The sequence below is a fragment of the Jaculus jaculus genome, chromosome 11, assembly GCF_020740685.1.
Source record: "Jaculus jaculus isolate mJacJac1 chromosome 11, mJacJac1.mat.Y.cur, whole genome shotgun sequence".
In the NCBI taxonomy this organism is placed as follows: Eukaryota; Metazoa; Chordata; class Mammalia; order Rodentia; family Dipodidae; genus Jaculus; species Jaculus jaculus.
This window is the reverse complement of record NC_059112.1, coordinates 74795225-74819997: the sequence shown is the minus strand read 5'-3', so window position 1 is coordinate 74819997 and position 24773 is coordinate 74795225. Positions and strand designations below refer to the sequence as shown.

At 35.6% G+C, this 24773-nt stretch overlaps 1 protein-coding gene and 1 pseudogene across 1 annotated transcript in view; one reads left to right on the top strand and one right to left on the bottom strand.

Annotated features, from left to right (window-relative positions):
- Si (sucrase-isomaltase) overlaps positions 1-24773 on the top strand; it is a 112015-nt gene that overhangs the window by 62874 nt on the left and 24368 nt on the right. The window contains exons 25-33 of the mRNA XM_045161822.1: positions 834-1037; positions 5236-5390; positions 17063-17231; positions 18435-18531; positions 18625-18737; positions 18825-18950; positions 20415-20543; positions 21543-21653; positions 22800-22862. Of these exons, the coding sequence (XP_045017757.1) occupies positions 834-1037; positions 5236-5390; positions 17063-17231; positions 18435-18531; positions 18625-18737; positions 18825-18950; positions 20415-20543; positions 21543-21653; positions 22800-22862 (1167 nt within the window). The remainder of the gene's footprint in view (positions 1-833; positions 1038-5235; positions 5391-17062; positions 17232-18434; positions 18532-18624; positions 18738-18824; positions 18951-20414; positions 20544-21542; positions 21654-22799; positions 22863-24773) is intronic.
- On the bottom strand, positions 15072-15172 carry LOC123453416 (annotated as a pseudogene).

Genomic DNA, 24773 nt, shown 5'->3' with positions numbered 1-24773 from the left:
CGTATCTTTTCAAGGATAAATACAGGAACTTTTAAAACATATCTTTTTAAGGACTTACAGGAAAAATAAGTTTCTGGTAATTTCAGATTTAAAAACATCTTACTCAGAATTTTGTGGTACCTTGGAGGATGCAATTGTTCACTATAAAAACTGATGAAGAGATTCAGTATCAGTATAAGTGGAAGTAAATGAAAGTAAGCACATGGTTTAGAGTGTTTTACAATTATTTATACAAACTGAAAAGCAGTGTTGCTGTGAAGAGTAAAAACAATTATAGGGTGAAGTGTATGTGTCTTTTTCTTCTTGTTCTTTCTCTTCATTTTTTTTTTTTGTAAAAACAAACAAAATAATTCAATTAATTTGAATTCGAAACTTCTGACATTTGATCTTTTGCCATTACTATACTATCTTTTGATTAGAATTATAAATATTTTAAATAGTAACGTTGTTAGTGTCTCACATACATGATAGACATATGGTGTCATGAGTCACACATACTTTTATTTTCTTTTTTGTTTTGTTTTAATATTTTATTTTTATTTATTTATTTGACAGAGAAAGAGGAGGGTGGAGAGAGAGAGACAGAGAGAATGGGCACACCAGGGCCTCCACCACTGTAAATGAACTCCAGATGTATGTGCCCCCTTGTGCATTTGGCTTACATGGGTCCTGGGGAATTGAACCGGTTTCCTTTGGCTTTGCAGGCAAACACCTTAACCTGTAAGCCATCCCTCCAGCCCCACACATGCTTTTAGTAGTGGTCCTTCTTATGATTTGTTGGCCCAAATTACCATGCTTAGCCATTCTAACTATGAGAATGCATTTGATTTTAGGTTCACAGTCCAGGTGTTCCTGGGTGTTACATTCCCAAAGAACATAATCCTTACCTAGTTACTTCAACTCAATACTCACCAACGGGTATCACAGCTGAACTAGCATTGAATCCTGAAAATACTAGGGTAAAGCTGCCATCTGAACCCATCTCAACTCTTCGTGTGGAAGTAAAATATCATAAAAATGAAATGCTGCAGTTTAAGGTATGTTAAAATAAACTCTTCCTATCCATTCATGATTCACTTCTTGAGGTAAAAGACCTTGAATACATTAGGATTTGGGGTTTTTTGAATGTAATTCAAAAAGTAAGTCATAAATTGCCTGTATAATATTTAAATTCTTTTAAAATGTAACTCTTCCACAGCTCAGAGCTAGGATAACAATTGAAGCCTTTTTTTTTCTAATAGTGTAAATAACTAAATATGCAATGGTAATGATAAAAATTAAATTCTAGTTCGGTGTGAAAGTGCATGCCTAGAATCACAGCACACTGGAGGCAAAGGTCAGAGGATCATAGTGAGTTCGAGGCCACCCTGAGAATGCATAATGAATTCAAGGTCAGCCTGGCTGCATTGAGACTCTACCTCAAAAAAGCAAAAACAAACAAACAAAATCTTTTTTTAAATTGGTGTAACTTCTTAAAGAGACAAGTCATTTACAATTGTTCCTTCTAAATAAACAGAATAGGCACTTATCATATTTAAATATTCAAACTGGTCTTAAATATTTGCTTATTTGAATAAGACAAAAGGTAATATTTTTTCAGTATTTTGTTAATAATTTTACTTTTAAGGACTTCAAGGGAATCCATTGAGAAAGCTATTGGAAATTCTAAGAAAAAGCAGTAAAAGGATGATATCTAATATTATTCCCAAAATATTGCACATTTATTGTATGGTGTATTATTCTGAGAATAAAGTTATAACAGATTCAAATGACAAAGTTTAAAAAAATAACATTACAAGGAGTAAGTGGATGATCTGTAAGTTAAAGCTAAAATAAAGTGTTCATAAATCTAAGAACCAGTTATAATTACATACTCTTTTTGGTTTTTAAATATTTTAGTTTTATTTGAGAGAGAGAGATAGATACAGAAATAGGCAAGTGGAGAGAAAGAGAGAGAATGGGCACTGTAAATGAACTCTAGATGCACATGCCCCATTGTGCACCTGGCTTACGTGGGTTCTGGGGAATCGAACCTGGGTCCTTTGGCTTTGCAGGCAAGAGCCTGACCAGCTAAGCCATCTCTCCAGCCCCAATTACACATTCTTCATACACTTTTAAATGTTTTTAATCATTCCATGTTTACCTTGGTTTCATAAAAGTTTTATATGATCTATACACCATAGTATTGCTATAAAAATGATTGGAATATGCATAAAAATAATAAATAGGGCTGAAGAGATGGCTTAGTGGTTAAGGCATTTGCCTGCAAAACCAAATGACCCAGGTCCAATTCCCCTGGACCCACATAAGCCAGATGCACAAGGGGCACAGGTTTCTGGAGTTTCTTTGCAGTGGCTAGAGGTCCTGGCATGCCTATTCTCTCTCTGTCTCTCTTCTCTCTTTGCTTGCAAATAAAAATATAAAATTTATAGAAAAAATCATAAATACTAAAATTATGTACTTAAGACTAAATGTTCTTTTAAATGTTGTCACCCACTCAGGTGCCTTCAAAGAACTTTTATAGCAAGCAAAGTTGAATGTTATTGAAACTTTATAAACTAATCTTTATATTTACCTGGGAAAAGAAATATGGGAAACTGATTAAAATTTAAAATACGGGAATGTGAGCTGGAGAGATGGCTTAGCGGTTAAGTGCTTACCTGTGAAGCCTAAGGACCCTGGTTCGAGACTTGATTCTCCAGGACCCACGTTAGCCAGACGCACAAAGGGACGCACTCATCTGGAGTTCATTTGCAGTGGCTGGAGGTCTGGCGCCCCCATTCTCTCTATCCCTCTCTCTCTCTCTCTGCCTCTTTGTCTGTCACTTTGAAATAAATAAATAAAATTTTAAAAAATTAAATAAAAAATAAAATAATATATGGGAAAGTGCTAACATTTTTAGAATATTAAATATTTTGGAATTGAAGAAATAACTGTCTGACAATTTATTAAAATTATAAAGCTTAAAAGGATCACACATATATTTATATATGTGAGTCACTTCCATAGATAATGAACTGTACATTCTATTATTTAGAGATTAAATGTTTACCACATTAAAATAGGAAACATAAGTGTGTATACAATTGATGTAATTTCATCTTATGCAAGTAAATATTTAATTTCATATAATCAAATAGATGCATAGTCATACAAAAATGAAAAAATAGGGCTAGAGGGATGGTTTATCAGTTAAGTGCTTGCCTGTGAAGCCTAAGGACACCGGTTCAAGGCTCGATTCCCCAGGACCCATGTTAGCCAGATGCACAAGGGGGCGCACGCATCTGGAGTTCGTTTTCAGTGGCTGGAGGCCCTGACACACCCATTCTCTGTCTCTATCTGCCTCTTTCTCTCTCTGTCATTCTCAAATTAATAAATAAAGATAAACAAAAAATTTAAAAAACTAAAATAAAATAAAGCAAAAATATTTGTAATCTCCTCAGTGTCCCTTTTATACAGAGAGAGTTGAGAAGGGCAAAAGAAATGGTCCAAGGATCACATTGAAAGCCAAATACTCAATGGGATGATCTTGGAGGACAGGGACAAGAGATGGTACTGTGATGGGAACATGACCCAACTACAGTATGTTCATATTAAAGTTCACAATAAAAATAAAGATTTCTAGCTAATAAAACCTATAGGAACAAAAATAACTCAAAAAGGGAAATGAACATATTTTACCACATGAATAAAAAGAACCTTCTACTTAATAAGGAAATACAATCATATTACATTCAGTGATTCATATACTTTCTATGAAATATATTATCAAAAAATATTTCACTGTGTAGATAGCACTGGTTATGTTAATATAAACCCAGACAAATATTATTACTAGATGATATGGTGTTCTCAGACAACATGTGGTATATAAGGTCTGTATTTGATTAAAGGTGATTATATAGTGTATATCTGTGATTAATATTTAAAACATATAGTTTAAAGTAATTTAATGCTTTAGTACAAATTTTCATTATACTCTTAATGACCATAATAAGTATGGAATGAAATTTGTCAGTAGCTATGCAGCACTCTAAGATGCTAATATACTCAGACCTAGGGATATCACCTTCAGAAAATGGACTAAGAAAATAAAGTCAATCAAAAAATCAAAAAATGTGGTATCACTTCCAAGGTTCTGGGAACCTCATAGAAGTGGAGGGGGCCAGACAGAATGTACGTGCCACAGAAAGGGGAAGAGAGCTAGGAAATGCTGCCTTATGGACATTTCATGGCCCCCATGCTTGTGTACTCATAACAGCAGTGGTTTCCTGCACAAGACTGTGTCAGTCAGCATTTCATAAAGGATGGGGAAGGACCTCATAAGACCCTGCTCTTCCCAGGGTGGATATTGACATTTTACAGTAACTGGAGGAAAGGGAGTAATATAATTCAGTGATGTAGCCACTGGTGAGTTACCTATAAACCAGCAAATAACATTACACACATGTTCATGCAAACACCCCCAATTTAACTCAAGAGGGTTTCTTTCTCACTCTCTCTCTCAGGCATTACTGTAGGGAAAAAAAAAAAAAAAAACATAGTTTCAAAAAAAGACAATTTTAGTAGGAGTAGAAGGGGATAAGAGAGAGTATGGGAGATGAATAACAACATACTCATCTATAAAGTTTTTTTGTTATTTTTGTTTATTTATTTGAGAGGGACAGAAAGAGGCAGATAGAGAGAGGGAGACAGAATAGGCACGCCAGGGCCTCAAGCCACTGCAAATGAACTCCAGATGTATGTGCCCTCTGGTGCATCTGGCTAACGTGGGTCCTGGGGAGTCGAGCCTCAAACCAGGGTCCTTAGGCTTCACAGGCAAGCACTTAACCTCTAAGCCATCTCTCCAGCCCATGTATAAAGTTTTTGAATAATAAAATAAATTTTAAGAATGGTATCACTATTTTAAGATTATATGCATGAAAAAAATTGTATTGAAACAACTTTTATGAACAACTAGATAATTTGATCTATACATTAACTGGAATATTTAACCATAAAAATTTGATTTTGATTTCTTAGTATACTTGAAATGAATAACAAAGCATGAAAGGTTAATGTTATTATTATCTACTCCATTTCATTGCATTTATCTATCTTACATGCCAAGTAGATATGCATAATTGGGAAATAATTCTAAATACTTATGAAGTATTACTTAAAATGTTTTGTCATTTTCCTGCCATGTCAGCAATGAGGGAAGATTTAATACACTTGCTCTATTTCTTGCAATAGATATATGATGCCCAGAAAAAGAGATATGAGGTTCCAGTTCCACTAAATATTCCAACAACTCCAATAAGTTCTTATGAGAACAGACTTTATGATGTTGAAATCAAGGAAAATCCTTTTGGCATCCAGGTTAGACGGAGGAGCACTGGAAGAATTATGTAAGTGACTAAGTCATTTTATATGAAATATAATATTTTAGCTTAGAAATGGCAAAATAGCCCAGTTTGAGGCACACACCTTTAATCTCAGTGCTTAGGAAGCCAAGGTAGGAATATTGCAGTGAGTTTGAGGCCATCCTGAGACTATACAGAACTCCAGGTCAGCCCGGGCTAGACTAAGACCCTACCTCAAAATAAGGAGAAAGGCCAGGTGTGGTGGTGCATGCCATTAATCCCAGCACTCGGGAGGAATAGGTAGGAGGATTACTGTAAGTTTGAGGCCACCCTGAGACTAGTTAGTGAATTCCAAGTCTGAGCTAGAGTGAGACCCTACCTTGAAAAACAAAGCAAAACAAAACCAAACAAAAACAAACAAACAAACAAAAAGGGCACGATATAGAGATTTTATTTTACCATTCATCATGCTGGAAGAATATTTCCAATTAATTTGTTTTTTCTTATTTATGTACATACACAGTGTGTAAACAGCCATGTTGGTACCGTTGTTAGCCTCTACCCTGTCCTCCCTCATCCAAAGGGACCATCCTTGTTAGGGATTGTGGATAGTGAACTGTGGGGATAACCATCAGTTATGAGGAAGAGGCAATGTCTCTGTGAAGAATATCCAAACTTGTGGCTCTAGCAATCTTTCCATCCCCTCTTCTGTGAATTTCTCTGAGTCATGTTGGGTTCATTTTAAGTCTCCTTCAGTAATGAGGTCTTGGGAGCCTCTGTGTCTATGGGATGGGTATCTGGTTTTGTAAGAGTTGAGTGTTCTCTGTGTCTATCTCCTTCACCCTTGTGCTGGTACAAGGTTCACCAAGGAAGCACCACTCTTGCTCATTTTGCCACTTACTCTTAGTTTCAGCTGGCGCCCTAGTGAAGTGTGATGGGCTGATTCTCTTCTCAGGATCAGCATATATCTGAAAAAGAGAAGCAAATTCTCCAACAGAGAGTGAACTTAGCACTGGATAAATGGGGTAACCATTATTACTTTCAGCTTCATGAGATCACAATGATTGAGTGATTAATTTCCTGAGCTACTGGGGTTTTGTTCAGGAAGTCTTTTCCTACTCCAGTATCATGGAAAGTAGTAGCAGAGTTTCTGGTCTTATATTGAGGTCTCTGGTCCATTTAGACTTGATTTTTGTGCATGGTGAAATGTGTGAATCTTGTTTCATTTTCCTGTATGTGGTTGTTCAGTTTGTCCAACACCATTTATTGAAGATGCTGACTTTTTTCCAGGCTACATTGTTAGGGCCTTTGTTGAATATCAAGTAGCTGTAGTTATTTGACCCAAAGTCTGGGTCCTCTATTCTCTTTCATTAGTCTATAATCCTGGTTTTATGTCAGTACCATATTGTTTTTGTTACTATAACTTTGTAGTATAGCTTTAGAGCTTTAGAGCTCATAAGGTGATGCCTCCAGAAGTGTTTCTTTGCTGAGGATGTACTTGGATATCCGAGGCCTTCTGCCATTCAATACAAATTTTGAGATCTCTTTTTATTTTTTTCTCTGTGAAGAAAAATGTTGGGATTTTATTGATATTGTATTAAATGTATATAATGTTTTTGGTAAGAGTGACATTTTTACAATGCTTATTATGCCTATCCAGAAGCATCGGAGGCCTTTTCATTTTCTCAAGTCCTCCTCAATCTTGAGTGTTTTTATGTTTCCATTATATAAGTCTTTCACATCCTTGGTTAACATTATCCCAAGGTATATTATTTTACTTTACTTTATTTTATTTTTTGTTGCTATTGAAAATAGAACGATGTCATTAATTTCTTTCTTTATATCTTTGTGTTTTATTTATAGAAAGCTGACTGATTTTTTAAATACATGCATACATATATATATTTGACAACTTCTATAATTCATTGACAACTTCTGTACTTATAGACAACAAAACATGGTATTTCCCTGCCACACTCCCCTCCCCAACTTTCTTCTTCATAACTCTGCTCTCTGTCTTATTACCTCTCTCTCTCCATTAGTCTTTTTAATTTGATGTCATCATCTTTTTCCTCTATTATGAGGGTCTTGTGTGGATATTGCTAGGCACTATGAGGTCTTGGATGTCAAGGCCAAATTCTGCCTGGACAGTTGTATGTAAGGAGTGGTGTGCTTCCTTTGGCTCTTACATTCTTTCTGCCACCTCTTATGCAATGGCCCCTGAACCTTGGATGGTATGAGATGTTTCATGCTAGACACTCCTCCATCCCTTCTTCTCAGCACTACGTTGCCTTTTGGGTCCTTGCCATCTGAAAAGAGAAGCTTCACTAACCAGAAGTGAGTGTAGAATTAATATATGAGTATTAACATTAAGTGTAGTGCTTTCAGGGCAATTTGGTGAGAGTAAAATATGCATTTATCAGGGCAAAAGCAGGCTTTATACCCCTAAGGCTCATGACTTCCCCTGCCATAGGCTTTTGATTATGTCTTCAGTACCAGGTACATATTCCCTCCCATAGAGTGCGCCTTCAGTCCAATTAGAGAGCAGTTGGTTTCCCCCAGAGCAGACATACCACTATTGCACTCGTTCAGTCATTTGGCCTGTCTGGCTAAACTTGAAGTTTCCAGTGTCCACTGTTTTCAAAGTTGATGACTTCTGTCTGCCTACAGTGCAGATTTTTCCAGATTTCAGTTGCCTGGGCTACAGGGAGAAGGTTTTCTGCTCATCACCAACTTGATTCCTCAGTGACTTTGCCTCTCAGGCACATGAAGTCTTAAGCAATAGGGTCTAACCATCTCTTTCTCATGGGGAACCAAGGGACTTGGCAATAGCTTGTATGTTTTGAAGGCAACAGGGACCTCCCTGGTCAATGATTCATAGGAAGGTATCCATCCCAGGCACTGAAAAATTTTTAGTAACAATATGTGGCTTCTGGATGTTCCATTAATTAAGAAAGTAGATTTTCATATGTCTTATCCAGAATATCTGGAAAATTTGATTGACCCTCCCTCTCACACAACTTTCTTTTATACAATTTTTTCCCCTGACCTCGCTGAGGCCTTTCCCTTCCCTGTAATCTGTTCTTATACTTACATATATACAATACCATCCTCCTAAGACCTTCCCTCTACTCCCTCTCTTATAGCCTTTTCTAGCTTATGGGCCTCTGCTACTGATTTTTGGTTCCAGCTCACATACAAGTCTATACATGTGTAGCTAGGATCCACATATATGAGAGAACATACAATTTTTGGCTTTCTGGACCTGGGTTACCTCACTTAGTATAGTCCTTTCCAGATGCATTCATTTCCTTGAAAATTTAATCTTTCCTTGCCACTGAATAGAGATCCACCGTGTAGTTATGACTGGTTGCACTGTGCCAGGTGGGTGTGCGGATTGCGAGCCAGAATCGCCTCAGTGGGACTCTAGCCAATTTCCTCCTTTGTGGTGGGTATTGGTCTCTTGGGATTCTCCATTGTGTCTAAGAATAACCTATACCTCTTCACTTTTCAGAAGAAGAGTGCATTTTGTTGGGGTTTTGCTTAAATCCCTTCCCAAGCTAGTTTGGAGTGGTTCCTAAGCCACCACCTTACCTGGAAGTCAATCCTACTGATTTTTCTGTGTTGATTTTGTATCCTGCTACTTTGATGAAGGAATTAATCACCTTTAAGAGTTTTGAGATGGAAGTTCTTGGGTCAATTATGTACAGAATCATGTTTGTGAATAGGACTACCTTAGCTTCTTCTATTCCAATTAGTGTCCCTTTTATATCATTCTCCTGTTTTATTGCTTGACCTAGGACCTCCAGCTCTATGGTGACGAGCACAGGTGAGAATGGATACCCCTGTCTTGTTCCTGATTTCAATGGGAATTCCTTCATTTTCTCTCCATTAAGTATTATTTAGGCTTTTCTCCTCCTCCTCCTCCTCCTCCTTCTTCTTCTTTTAATCAGTTTTGTATTCAGCAAATACAAGCAGTTTGGTACCATTATTAGGCTTATCTGTGGCCTACCCCCTACCCATTGGCCCCTCCTTGTTGAGGTATATGGGTCGTGAATTGTGGGGTTAGCCCACAGTTATTGGTATGATAAATGTCTCTGCATATCATGATGCAACATGTGGCTCTGCCCCCATTAATTCTTTCTGCCCCCTCTTCCGCAGGTATTCACTGAGCCATGTTGGCTTCATTTTTGGTTTGCTTCAGTGATGAGGTGTTGGGGTCTCTGAGGCTCTGGCTCTCTGATTTGGTAGGCGTTGATTTTTCTCTGTTTTGGTCTCCTTCGCCCTTGTGCTGGTATCTGGTTCATCAGGAAAACAGCAGCCTTGCTTGTTTTGCCAATTTTCCTTAGTTTCAGTCAGGCCCCTTTTGAGGTATGATGGGGCAGCTCTCTCCTTAGGATCTGCATCTGTCTGAAAAAGAGAAGCAGATTCTCCAATGGAAAGTAAGTTAGTTCCAGGACAAATGAAATAACCCTTATTTATTTTTTTTTATAGAGAGTTTAATAGGTGTAGGACCTCTTGTAGCCCATGTTTGATGGTAGCTTGATATTGGAGAGAGGGTTTAGGTTTGGATATGGTTCTGACTTGTTTCCCAGCTCCAGCTATGGGTCCCATAACACTCAGGGGATCAGTTAGCCAAATCAAGAGCAGTTGGCTCCCCACCATGGTTGTGTGCCACTACTGCACTTGTGTGGGCATCACAACAGGTTATTTGTTGCTAAGTAGGTTAGACCATGAGTTGCTTGGAGGGATATAGATTCTTTCCCCCCAACGCCCATGTAGCACCTTATGGCACTAGATACGCTGACTGTCTGGGGACTGACTCTCTCCTGGCTTCCAGCCATGCCCTTCCATTTTACGCGTCAGCTGCGTATGGTGTCTTCATCAATAGGGTCTTACCACTAACCTTTGGTGGGACATCAAGTACTCTGACAGAAATCTGTCATTTTTTTATGAAACCTTGTAGGATTCTCTGATTATTGTGACTCGTTGTGGGTGATAGCCCCATGCTGGTACTGGGAGTTACAGGTCAGTGCTCACTAAGAAAATGAGGTAAAAGATAACTAATATACAAGAGTTAAAGAGATGAGGGAGAGAGGGAGAGGGAAAAGGAGAGGGAGAGGAAGGGAGGGAAGATGTAGAAGATTTAGGTTAGACTTGATCCTACCCTCTCCAGTGTCTTGTGGTTCAGGTGTTTCCTGTAAGGGCCTGGTGAAGGTTCAGACATTTGGTCTGCCTTTTAGGATGTAGAATTATGTGGTACCATTGCCATTTGGGTCTAGATTAGTGTTTCCACCCTTTCGATATTCCCCTCCCTCCCCATCCATCCTAGTGTCTACCATGAGATGCTTGCTGGTTATGTAAAGCATCTTGGGTAGACTCAGGTTAGGTACTGTAGATGAGTGAGACGATGTGGCGAATTTTTGTGTGTGTGTGATTGGGTAAGTTCACTGAGAATGATCTGTTCCAGGTTCAACCATTTTTCCTCAAATTTCTTTGTGTCATTTTTTCTTACTGCTGTATAGAATTCTATTGTGTAGATATTCCACATATTAGTTATCCATTCTTCTAGAGATGTACATCTGGATTGATTCTAGCTCTTAGCTATTACAAATTGAGCTGCTACAAACATGGTTGAGCAAATCTCTCTGGCCTGTGGTTTGAAGGTTGTGGGGTAGATGCCCAGTTAGGGAATAACTGGGTCTGTTGGTATTTCTATAGTCAGCTTTTTCAGGAGTCTCCACATTCCTCCCCAAAGTGGTTGTACCATCCTACATTCCCACCAACAGTGAATGAGTGTTCCTACTTCTCCACAGTCACCAGCATTTATTTTCATTTGATTTTTTGATGTTTGCTATCCTTATTGGGGTAAGGTGGAATCTCATAGTTGTTTTAATTTGCATTTCTCTGATGATTAGGGATGATGAACATTTTCTTTAGTGTATGTTTGCCATTTGTATATCTTCCTCTGTGAACTGCCTGTTCAACTCTCTGCCCCATTTTGTGGGTGTTTGACTTCTTACTGTTTAAATTTTTGAGTTCTTTGTAGATTCTAGAGATTAGGCTTCTATAGTGGAATAGACTTGAGAACCCAGAGTTTGGGTCAAGCAACTATAATGACTTGATATTTGACAAAGGCCCAAACAATATAGACTGGAAAAAAAGACAGCATCTTCATCGAATGTTGCTGGACAAACTGGATAACCACATGCATGAAACTGAAACTTGATACACACATTTCACCATGCATTGCACTCAGATCCAGATGGATCAAAGACCTCAATATAAGACCAGAAACTCAAATACTACTGGAAGAATATATAGGAAGTACTTTCCATGATATAGGAATGGAAAAGGACTTCCTGAACAAAACCCTAGTAGCTCACAATCTTAATCATTCACTCAAACAATGGGATCACATAAAGCTGAAGAGTTTCTTTACAGACAAGCATAAAATAAGCAAAGCCAATAGATTACCCACAGAATGGGAGAAAATATTTGTGGGGTGTTTAGGCTTTAAGAGCATTATATATAGCCTTTATTATGTTGAGACATAAACTACCATCTTTATTATATCCAATGTTTTGATCATGAAGTGATATTATATTTTGTCAAAGTCTTTTCTGCATTTATTGAAATTATCATATTTATGTGGTATATTACATTAATAGATTTCCATATGTTACACCAATCCTGCATTCCTGGGATAAAACCTACTTTTTTTTCTCAATTTTTTTTAACATTTTCCATGATTATAAAAAGTATCCCATGGTAATACCCTCCCTCCCCCCTCCACTTTCCTTTGAAATTCCATTTTCCGTCATATCCCCTCCCCATCTCAATCAGTCTCTTTTTTATTTTGATGCCATGACCTTTTCCTCCTTTTATGATGGTCTTGTGTAGGTAGTGCCAGGCACTATGAGGTCATGGATATACAGGCCACTTTATGTCTGGAGGGAGCACGTTGTAAGGAGTCCTACCCTTCCTTTGGCTCTTACATTCTTTCCACCACCTCTTCTGCATTAGACCCTGAGCCTTTGAAGGTGTGATCGAGATGTTACTCAGTACTCCAGTCACTTCTTTCCAGCACTATGATACCTTCTAAGTCATAACAAAGTCACTGCCATCTGAAAGGAGAAGATTCTCTACCCAAAGTGAGAGTAGCATTAATATAAGGGTATAAATATTAAGAGAAGTGCTTACTGGGCAGTTTGATAAGCATAGTATATACATTTTTCCAGACATCAGCAGATGTTACACCCCTAGGGCTCATGAGTACCCCTGTTTTAAATTTTCAGTATCCAGGATGTGTTTCCCCTCATGGAGCGCGCCTCCAGTCCAATTGGAAGCCAGTTGGTTTCCACCAGGACAGATGTGCCACTATTGCACTCATTGACTCATTTGGGCTGGCTGGCAAATTATAAGGCTTGCAGTGTCCACTGTTGAATATCTTTACTGGTGGTATCTCTTTCTCCCATTGAACTACAAGTAGAATGGCTTCTTCCATCTTTCTTTCACCTGGTCTACATGGAGGAGGTTATCAGCTCAGTTATAGCAGGATTTCTCAGTTGCCTTGCAGCCCAAGTATGTGGAGTCTTCAGCAATAGGGTCTTACCATCTATTCCTGGTGGGAAACCAAGTGCCTCGCAATGGCCTATAATGTTTTGGGAACATCAAGGTCCTCCCTGGCCAAAAACTCACTGGAGGTATCCAATCCCTGGCACTGAAAATTTTCTAACAATGATCTATGGCTTCTGAGTGTTTCATTGTCTAAAACTGGAGGATTCCATATGATTTGTTTGCATCCTCTTAGATTTTGATTAGCCCTCCCTCCACCTTTCCTTTACTCAATCTTTTCCCCTAACCTCACTTTGGGCCTTTTCGCCCCCGTTAATCTATTCTTCTACTTACATATATACATCTAAATTCATCATGGAAATAGGCCTTTAGTTTTCTTTTCTTGTGGCATAACTGCCTGGTTTTGGTATTAATAATAGTGATAACAGCTTCATAAACAGGAGTTGGGTAAGTTTCCCTGTTTTCCAATTATGTTGCATAGTTTGAGAAAAATCAGTTTCAGTTCTTCCATGAAGGCTAGATAGAATTCATTTGGTACTCAACTCCTTTTGGGGGAGGATTTTTATTATGTTTTCAATCTCGATGGGTGTGATAGGTTTGTTTTGGAGATTAATCTGCTCTGAGTTTAACTTTAGAAGGTCATTTGTGTCCAGGAATTCATCCTTTTCCTCCATATTATCAAGTTTTGTGGGGTAGAGTTTTTTGTTTTTTTTTTAATTCAGTCTCATGATTCTCCCAATTTCACTTATGTCTGTTTTGATCTCTCCTTTTTCATTTCTAATTTTCTTATTTTGAAGTGTCACTTTTTTTTTCACTTGATCAAATTGGCCAGTGGTTATCAATCTTGTTTTTTTCTTTCAAAGAACCAGATCTTTGTTTCATCATTTTTCTTATTTTCCATTTCATTAATTTCTGCTCTGCTCTTAATAAATTTCTTTCTTTTTGGAGCTTTTGGGGGTTGGATATTTCTCTTTTGTCCAGTGCCTTTTAAATGCATGGCTAAGTTATTGATTTGGGATCTCTCTGACTTAATTATGAAGCCATTTTGTGCTATGAATTTTCTCCTAAGGACTGTCTTCATTATGTCCCATAGTTTTGGTACATTGTGTTGTCATTGTCTTTCAATTATAGAATTTTGCAATTTCATTTATTATTTCATCTACTATCCACTTATTATTTAAAAGTGTGTTGGTCAATTTCCAGGAGCTGGTGGGATTCCTGGCACATCTTTTGTTGTTAATATCTAGCAATAAGCATTGTGATCTGATATCATGCAGGAAATTATGTTTATCTTCCTCAATATATGGAGGCAGGCTTTATGGCCCAGTATATGATGCATTTTAGAGAAGGTTCCATGAGCTGCTGTAAAGAATGTGCATTCTGTGGATTTTAGGAAGAATGTAGATCTCCACTAGGTCTAATTAATCTATGGTGTTGTTGAGCTCTCTTACTTCCCTGTTTCTGTTTGGTTGATTGATCTATTGCTGATAGTGGAGTATTGAAGTCACTAACTATGATGGTCTTGGTGTTTTTTTTTTTTTTTGTTTTGTTTTTTCCTTTGTGTTTTTTTTGTCAGGTAGGTTTTGTTTTATGAATTGTAGTACACCTGTGTTTGGAGGATTGCAATATCCTCTTGTTGGATCATTCCCTTGATAAGTAAGAAATGGCCTTATTTTTCTTTTTTGATTACTTTTGGTTTGAAGTCTATTTTTCTGATATTAGTATAGCTTCACATGCTTGTTTCTTATTTCCATTTGTTTGGAATATTATTTTCTTGTTTCTTATTTCCATTTGTTTGGAATATTATTTTCTACCCTTTTACCCTGATTTTAGTGATGAGGTGGGTTTCCCGAAGACAACAGATTGAAGGATCTAATATTCTGTTCCACCCTGTTAGATTATGTCTCTTGATGGGTGAATTAAGACCATTAATGTTTAGGGTAATGACTGAAAGGTTTGATTTAATCCATGCCATATTGTGGTGTATGTAGTTTGGTGTTTCCTTGGACTTTTTAGGTTTTTGTGCCTTCTCTGTGTTTGGTTATTATAATCTGCTTCTTGTAGGCACTTGACATTCATTATTTGACTTGTGTGTGGAGAATTCCCTGAAGTAGTGTCTGTAGGTCAGCTTTGTGTTCATATAGTTGTAAAACTATGGAACAGTTGATGAATTTGTGTGTCATCCTTGTGCAGGGGCCATGCTAATCCCTGTATGGTTCCAATTTTAGTATCCGTGCCAAAGTGAGCATCCAATTAAAAAACTGAAAGCAAACAATTAGCATACTCATTGGTCTATCATAAAATTTATTTACAACTTCATTAATACCTTTGATGTGATTTTGTTATAAATACTAGATTAATTATAAAATAATAACAATAAAAACTAGTATTGAGCAGAGATATGTATAATGTTCAGGCATTGCAAATGTCTAATAATTTAATCATTATTAAAAACTATGAAGTAGGCTTGAGATATGGCTTAGTGGTTAAAGAACTTGCCTAAAATGGTTAATTTCCAGGTTAATTTCCCCAGGACTCAAGTAAGCCAAATGCACAAGGTGGAACATGTGTCCAGAGTTTGTTTTCAGTGGCTAGAGGTCCTACCTAATGTGCTCATTCTCTCTCTCTCTGCCTCTTCCTCTCTCAAATAAATAAATATAAATAAAATGTTTTAAAAACCATAAGGTTAGGTAGTAGTCTTATTTATTAATTTTGAACTTTACTATATGAGCACATCACAAATTGGTCATATTCCCACTGGGTTAGGCTATTATGTTCCCTCCCTATTCCCATGCCACAGCCCCCACCATAATATTTAAAATCAAAGTAATATCCCTTTAAATGACTGTTAGCAATATAAGGAATTAGGAATGAGCTATATACATGAATATATAGAACTGTTGACGTTGTTTATGAAATTTTACAACAAGCATTGATGAAATGAATTTGAGACAACTATCTATTTTAATGTCACAGTAAATGTATTTACTCAAATAATCATTGCTTTAGCCCCTTATGCTGTTATACTCCATGCTTCTTTTAAGCTCTGAGATGATTTTTCTTATTGTCATATGAATAATTAAGAAAATCAAGGCTGTACTGGTTTACTAATTTTGAGATAAACCTTCTTCTAAAAGCACAAGAAACAAAGGCATTTTAAAAGGGGTCATATTTGTGGAAAGTGTTTGTGTGTGTGTGTGTGTGTGAGAGAGAGAGAGAGAGAGAGAGAGAGAGAAAGATTGAGGAAACAGAAACAAGGGACAGAGAGAGAGAGAGAGAGAGAGAGAGAGAGAGAGAGAGAGAGAGGAGAGAGAGAGAGAGATTGAGGAAACAAGTGTGCCAGGGCCTCCAGCCACTGCAAATGAACTCCAGATATGTGCAGCCCATTGTGCATCTGGCTTACATGGGTCCTGAAGAATCTAACTTGGGTCTTTTGGTTTGCAGGTAAGCACCATAACTGCTAAGCCATCTCTCAAGCCTGACATAATTCTTTACTGAACACTATGCCTCAGTTTATTTGCAAGTTATATTATATCTCTTTTTTTTCCTGTGCATTTTTTGCATATAACTCAAACAACAAAACATCTTTGTAACGTATGTTTACATAATCACTTATAATTTTAAATATAAAATAATATAAAACAAATGTACAACAATTTGGAAAAGCCTATAATTGAAATATCCATGAGCTTATAATCATAATATTTATCTATTTTGTTCTATAAATAAAAAACATTTTCATAATCATTATCTTAGGGTGTGGGAAAATGGAATCCATTCTATTTTAAGAGTATGTATCATTGAATCTTTCTAAATGTCTGCTGAATTCCATTTTCAAAAAGCAGTGCTTGAAGAGTGGTAAGCATAGATAGTTCCATTCTTCATGTTATACTTCATATAAAGATATATGAAGTATAGTTTCCATATTGTTCATAGTCAAATTTTAGACATTGCATAGGAATTATCTGTATTCATTTAGTACCTGTGAATAATTAGATATACTGCAAAAATTATTTCTTTTCAGATCAGAACATGACACATATCATTATTGTTTGTGATAACCAAATGAATCCCTGCCATTATTTGTGATACTACTCTGTATATGATTTTAGAGAAATATGTTTTATTTATATTTTCAGTTGGGATTCTCGTCTTCCTGGATTTGCCTTTAATGACCAGTTCCTTCAAATATCTACTCGTCTACCATCAGAATATCTCTATGGCTTTGGGGAAGTGGAACACACGGCATTTAAAAGAGATCTGAACTGGCACACCTGGGGAATGTTCACAAGGGATCAACCTCCTGGTGTAGGTACCAAAGTGTCACTACCTCAGGAGGCAGCAAGGAGACTTGGGGACCCATGTCATTTACTGCAGGCTGATAGGTCAGGTGGGAAGTACATAAGGGGATAGGAGTGAGAAACATGCAGAACTGCTGTAATAATTTTATAAAAATAAACAATATTGTCATAACTCATAGGTGAAGATAGAGGAAAGATAATAGTTTGAGTACAATTAGGGGCCAGATTGTTGTTCAGGCTTTGTCTTGCTGATAACGTAACATGAACACTTCTTCAGTTTTCCTAAAAATCACTGTTATGGTTCCTCCTTACCTTTGTTTTACTTCTTAATGACTTAATACTAATTTTTCCACTGATAGTGCCACCAGCTGGTGTATATTTTATGGGGTATCAAACTATTAGTTCCATTTTAAAACACATTTTATATCCTTTTGGAATACTCAAGTTCTATTCTGGCAATGGAACACATTTAATTAATACCTGAGCAAAAATATGTTATTAATTGTAATCATTCCAAACACATCATGAAAAAACACATTTAGCAACTAGCTCATTTTAATTTTTCCTATGCAATATGTATTAAGAAGATTCATTCTGTAACACAATATTTGCATATGCAAAATAGTGCACACATTATTTTGCTGTGAGTTTCTCTAACCACTTTCATTTTTACTACAATGAAAATAGTTTTTTGCATCAGTTAAAAATATTTGACCATAATTTCCAATGAACTTAACTTTAATATAAACATTTTTAATATGATCTTGACAAACTTAAAAATTATTTTCACATGCTAATCAGTTATGAATGTAATTGTTTTTCATTTCAAGAGTATTATTTTCTTCTGTTTTATTCATTTCATCACTTTGATTATTTTTAAGACATTGTAATATAGCGATAGAATGGGAAATTACAAGTAATGTAAGATGATCTCTGGAAAGAAACCAAAGTAGTCTACTGTCACTGGCATTCTCCATCACATTCTACAGCAAAATGTCTGGATGTGATATGTCTCCATGTTAATTTGCAAGTTCTAAAGCAGTAATAATTTCAACAAGAGAAATAAATATTTTCTGGGTAAATACAAAGTTTGGATCTGCTAAGCAGGAGTGTTTTATCCCCAAGGTTTAATCTTTAGGAAATTACATCACTGAGTTCCCACACCATTGGTACTAAATTGGTACACTCTCCTTATGTCTTCTAATTTCAGTATAAACTCAACTCCTATGGTTTCCATCCCTATTACATGGCCCTGGAAGGTGACAGCAATGCTCACAGTGTTCTCTTACTGAACAGCAATGGAATGGGTAAAGTAATGATTTCTCATATAAAAAATACATGTGACTCCTTTAACAAATTATTACTTCACATTTAAATAACGTCTTCTGTTGGATTTTCAGATGTTACATTCCAGCCAACACCTGCTTTAACTTACCGCATAATTGGAGGAATTTTGGACTTTTATATGTTCTTAGGCCCAACTCCTGAAGTTGCAACAATGCAGTACCATGAAGTATGATTGCATATTTATTGAGAAAACATAAAGTTTCATTATATTATACAATACTACACTTATCTCCCCTTTTACATTTTGTTAAAGGTAATTGGCCATCCAGTCATGCCTCCTTATTGGGCTTTAGGATTCCAACTGTGCCGCTATGGATATAGAAATACATCAGAGATTGAGCAATTGTATAATGATATGGTGGCTGCTGGCGTCCCTTATGTATGTATAACAATTAATCATGGAATCTATAGAAGCAGAATTAAATAATTATATATTTACATGCTATACAATGATATTAAAATTTTGGTGAAATACTTTATGAGTTGGGTATGGGATTTTATTTATTTATCATATTGCTGAGAGAAAATTATAGCATTCTGTTTTCTTCTCTCTCTTCAGTTCTATGAGCTTAAATTAAGAAAGCCTTTCCCAATTTCTTCTCATGAATGTTGGAGCTCATATGTCGTCATACCCATTGGTTAAATTTTCTTTATGTTAGAGTGCCTTTACAGTACTCTGTATAGCCAACTGATATGAAAAAGTGTATGCTGGAAGTGAGGCAGGGTGATTTGAGGTATAAGATGGATAACCGTTGGGATATGCTGATTAAGAGACTTTAGAAAATAGGCACTTTGTCAATGTTCAGAAAATCGCATACTCCAAAGTGTCTCAGTTGATCATTTCCAGCACTGTTTTAAAATCAAGATTAAGGAAACCTACTGACCCACATAGTAACTCCTATATATTGAAACATGCAGGCTTGCTTTCTAAAAGCTGAATTGAAGAATAAAAGTTTCCCTATAAGACATATGTACTTAGAGATGAGTCTGAAATTGAGTACATTTTTTTACTGAAAAATAATTATACAGATTGATTATATAATCATATTTATTTATAAATTTACATTGGAATAAAGGTTTCCCATTATCACTTTACCATGCCAACTATATTTTTAAAAGCTAGAAGAAATTATGTTAACATCACTTTATAGAAGAATGATCACCAAATGAGTTATTTGAAACGAATTGTGTTTTGGCTGGTTTAATTATGTATGTAAATATTTATCTGCAAGTGATACTTTGTTTATTTAATGTACGGTATTATTTTAAAAAGTACTGATGAGTAATAAATGAGGATTCTCAAAATTAGAGATATGCTAAAATCCCCTTTTTTCTTTTTGCAACTATTAAAATCATCTTAGATTTGAATAGTAGTTCTGAGAAATAGAGAGCAACACTTGTGTTTATACACATTTTAAGAAATGTCAAACTTTTACATAACAATTTTATAACTTTTTAAAATTTATTCTCTCTGTACTTTTAAATTAAAATGTACTATGCTGATTAAAATTGTTTATTTCTAAGTAAAGATAGTGAACTACTGATAGAACATGGATATGAAGTTATTCTTACAAACTTTAAGTCTTTACCATTGTTTCTCTTTTTCATTCTTTGAAGATAGTGGTGCAATGCAAGCCAAGGTAGCTCAGGCTCTGGAGTCCTTCTGTTCCACATGCAGCTCAGCTGTATTTTCACCATATCAATATAATTTGATAACTTCTCTTGAGGATCAAGAGAATATGAATGACAGTCTTTTTATTGTTGTTACTTTTATAAGACAGAATATAACAAAGTTACTTCTGTATTTTTCTTACCAAATCACCACGATTCTCATGTATTTCAGGATGTGCAGTACACAGACATTAATTACATGGAAAGACAACTGGACTTCACAATTGGTGAAAATTTCCGTGAGCTTCCTCAATTTGTTAATAAAATCAGAGAAAATGGAATGAAATACATTATTATCCTGGTTGGTATTTATTTTTATCAAATCATATTATCTTTCTTTCTTTTTTTTTGTTAGAATCCTTTGTAGCTCAGAGTGGCTTCAAACTCATTATTTTGTGGAGCATGACCTCAAACTTCTGATCTTTCCTCAACCTCTGAAGTAACAGGAATACAAATGTTTACAACCACACCCAGGTTATCTAGTACTAGAGATCAATGTAGGGCCTTGAAATAGCTATTCAAGTCTCCTACCATCTAAACTGCATTTCTTGTGTTGATATTAGTTTTAGTAATTATATAATGAAGCATATAAAGGTTCCCAAACTAGGTCATCTGTTCTCCCTTGAACTCTACTCATAACTCTACATTATTTTTTCCATTAACCTTATATTTTATTTATTTAGACTATCATCACCAACTACCTTGAACTTAGGTATATACATAGATGCATAAAATCTCAAGATGGGCATGAAAGGCTAGCTATAAACTGACAACAAGGCACAAAGTGTAACAGATTTTCTGTTCCTATAAATTTTTCAGGTATTCTCTTGTATATCACCTCTAATGCACTTCACATTTAAAACTTTTCTGTAAGGGGGATGAATTGGAGTGTCCAAGGAAAGTTATGGGTGAATATGATCCAAATACATTACATTAATGCATATAAATGGCAAAACAACCTTTGTATTTAGGTTAGTATTTCAGCAGAGCAGATATTTTGTCAATATTTTATAAGGTTCAAATAAGAAAACCAGAAATATCATCAGATAAATCAAAACCATGAACAATTGTCCTCACAAAAGCCTGCTTGACATCATAGCAAATTCCTTGCAGCAGTTATTTGAATCTGTTGACAAGAATGACACTATTTGTCTATGTGAATGCACAAATTTATATTATGTCACAGTGGAAAATTACAGTGTGTCACTGTGGCCATCCATGAATTTCTGTTTTACTCTGCCACCCAAGAGCTTCAGTTTTACTTTGTCTGTACTTTGTTTATATTTTGTTTTAATTCCAGGACCCAGCAATTTCTGGAAATGAAACAAAACCTTACCCTGCTTTTACAAGAGGGATGCAAAAGGATGTCTTTGTCAAATGGCCTAACACTGAAGATATTTGCTGGGCAAAGGTACTGCATTACTATCATTGAAATAGAATAATTACAAAAATATTGTTTCAGTGAATATTTTTATATTGTTGAAAACATTTAAAGCACATTGAATACAATAAAAAACTATTGTAGGGCTGGAGAGATGGTTTAGTGGTTAAGCGCTTGCCTGTGAAGCCTACGGACCCCAGTTCGAGGCTCGGTTCCCCAGGTCCCACGTTAGCCAGATGCACAAGGGGGCGCATGCGTCTGGAGTTTGTTTGCAGAGGCTGGAAGCCCTGGCGCGTCCATTCTCTCTCTTCCTCTATCTGTCTTTCTCTCTATGTCTGTCGCTCTCAAATAAATAAATAAATAAATAATTTAAAAAAAAAACTATTGTAAAGAACTGAAAACTAATGCATGTTTCTTGAATTCAATTCAAATTGTTAACTTAATACCACTGATAATTAAGTGATATTTTATTAAATTTGTATGTATCTTTTATTTAGATATTAAACACCCAATAGTAAAATGGCAAGTCATGGTTCTATGTTACAATCATGTAAAGGACTTTTCTTAAACCAATTTGTATTCCTACAAGTAGTAATGCTGTTGTTCATGCTGTATTTACATTGTTTATCGAACAAGGAATGTCACTAATTGAATGACATATGAAATATGAATAACACCCTAGGGTATGACCATATTATAAAACACCTTAATTTTATTTACCTATAAAATTTTTGAAAACGTTCCTAACGTGTCATTTTCAATAAAATGAACTCCACAAAGTCCCATGATGTGAGACCTAATTAACTACCAAATAAGCTCTTTTAGACCAAAAATAGGCTATGATGATAACAGTGATCAAGTTCAAGTATAGTTTATGTAGTAGCTAAATATAGTGTGTTAATGTGAATTGCTTAGTTTCAGTAATCTCCCCATGGTTATAGAATACATTACCATTAGAGAAGGTAGATGAATGTAATAGATAAATTCTAGCAATTTTTTTTGATTTTTCTCAAAATCTAAAACAAAATGTACAAAATCAAGAATGAAAATATAATTGTAGGGATTGAAAAAATGGGAAACATGGGCAATAATATACCTCTACTAATGTCATTTTTGTTTATGTGACAATGACATATCCTGAATTTATTTTGACCTGCTATTCCATTTGTTCTACAGGTTTGGCCAGATTTACCTAATGTAACAATAGATGAGTCCATAACAGAAGATGAAGCTGTTAATGTAAGTTTGGCATTGCTTAACTTAATATCTAAAAGAAATTCAGAATTAAAGGTAATTTGATAAAAATTAGAATTGAATGCTTTCCTTTTGAAGCAGGTAGCTTATGTTTAAATGTATAATATCTGATCATATTTCATCACTTTCACCTACCTTTACCTAAATGCAAAAATAGGTCAGTCACTCAATGAAGCAATTTATCAAATATTATGGAATGTAGCAAAATAAAATTTTAACCATAAAAATCATTAAAAAAGAAACAGCATCTCAAATAATATAATTTTATATCTTAAGGAACTAGAATAAAATGAACAAATACAGTCTAATGTCAACAGATGGAAGGAAGTAATAAAGTGTGAAAGTTTGAAATAAGAAAAAAAACAGGTGGAAATATTTTTAATTCAATAAAATTGCAAACAATAATTCCTATCAATTCATCTAAGTTGAATTATTTTGAGAAACTTAGCCCTTGCCTAATTTTATTTTAATAAAACAGTCTAAGGATTGAGAATACCACACTTTATTGTTGAAGAGCATATGAAAGTCTTCATCTAAATTTGGGTAGTAATGGTAATACTGGAGAAGAGTGTTTAGTGTTTTATATCTATGTTGGAAAATAGCTTTTTTTAAATTGAACGGCTCCTGTAAAAGTCCTTCAGAGCTTCTTCTGTGGTGAATATAAAGATTACTAAAAACAACATAATAAACTTTCTAGGGACTGTCATAGATTTCAATATTAAATGGACTATAGTAATCATTTTAAATTATTTAAAAACAATAAACATGAGTGAGTTATGCAAAGAGACAAATAGGAAAATTTAAAAATGGATCCATTCTTACCTTTGTTAGTAATTATCAGTGTGGTATGTGGCTGATACTAACATAGAAAATACATTGAACATAACCTCACTAAGCCTTTTATTATGAACAAAATACAATTATTGAGTATAATGCCCATAAGTAAATTTCAACTGTGAAAATTGTCATGAATATTTTGTAAGCCTCTGTGTACGCAATGACATCTCCTTCACAGGATCTCTTCATGAAGATTCAGGGAGATACTACAAAGTCCCACATTGAAGCTGGTTGTCTTTTAAAGACATTTCTAGTGTCTGAAGATGCACTTCAGTCATACTAATACATTCATATTGACCTTGACACTGATAGGTTTGAGAAATTTTTGGTAGAGAATATAATGAAGCCTCACTTCTTTATTTGTTTTTTATTTCATTATTATTATTATTATTATTATCATTATTATTAATTATTGTATTTTGAGGTATTGTCTCACTCTAGCCCAGGCTGATCTGGGATTCACTATGGAGTCTCAAGGTGGCCTCAAACTCACAGTGATCCTCCTACCTCTGCTTCCCAAGTGCTGGGATTAAAGGCATGCACCACCACACCTGGCTTAATTTTTGTTTTCTAAAGACAGTGCCTCACTATGTAGCCAAAGCTTTCATCAAACTCACTATCCTTCTGCATCAGGAGTACTTGGATTATAGGCATACGCCACCATTCCTATCTCCATTTTTAATTGAAACAACTAACAATACTGCAGTTCCTTTTTTTCTTCCACCCTGTTGCATAAGAAATAAAAGAAAACAAATATTGCAAATTTCTGAGCAACTGAGCTGTTTGTTTTTTCCTTACCTAGGATCACAAATTTTCTCTTTCTCCCTCTCTCATTCTCTCACTCTCTCTCCTCTCCTTTTTTCTCCTTCCTTCCACTTCCCTCCTTTCTTCTTTCTCACCTCCACTATGCTTGTCTCTTCTTATATTCCTATTACTACCAGGGTGGCAGGATGAAAACTGCATTTGCACACACACACACACACACACACACACACACACACACAGAGAGAGAGAGAGAGAGAGAGAGAGAGAGAGATTGAGTGTGTGTGTGAGAGAGAG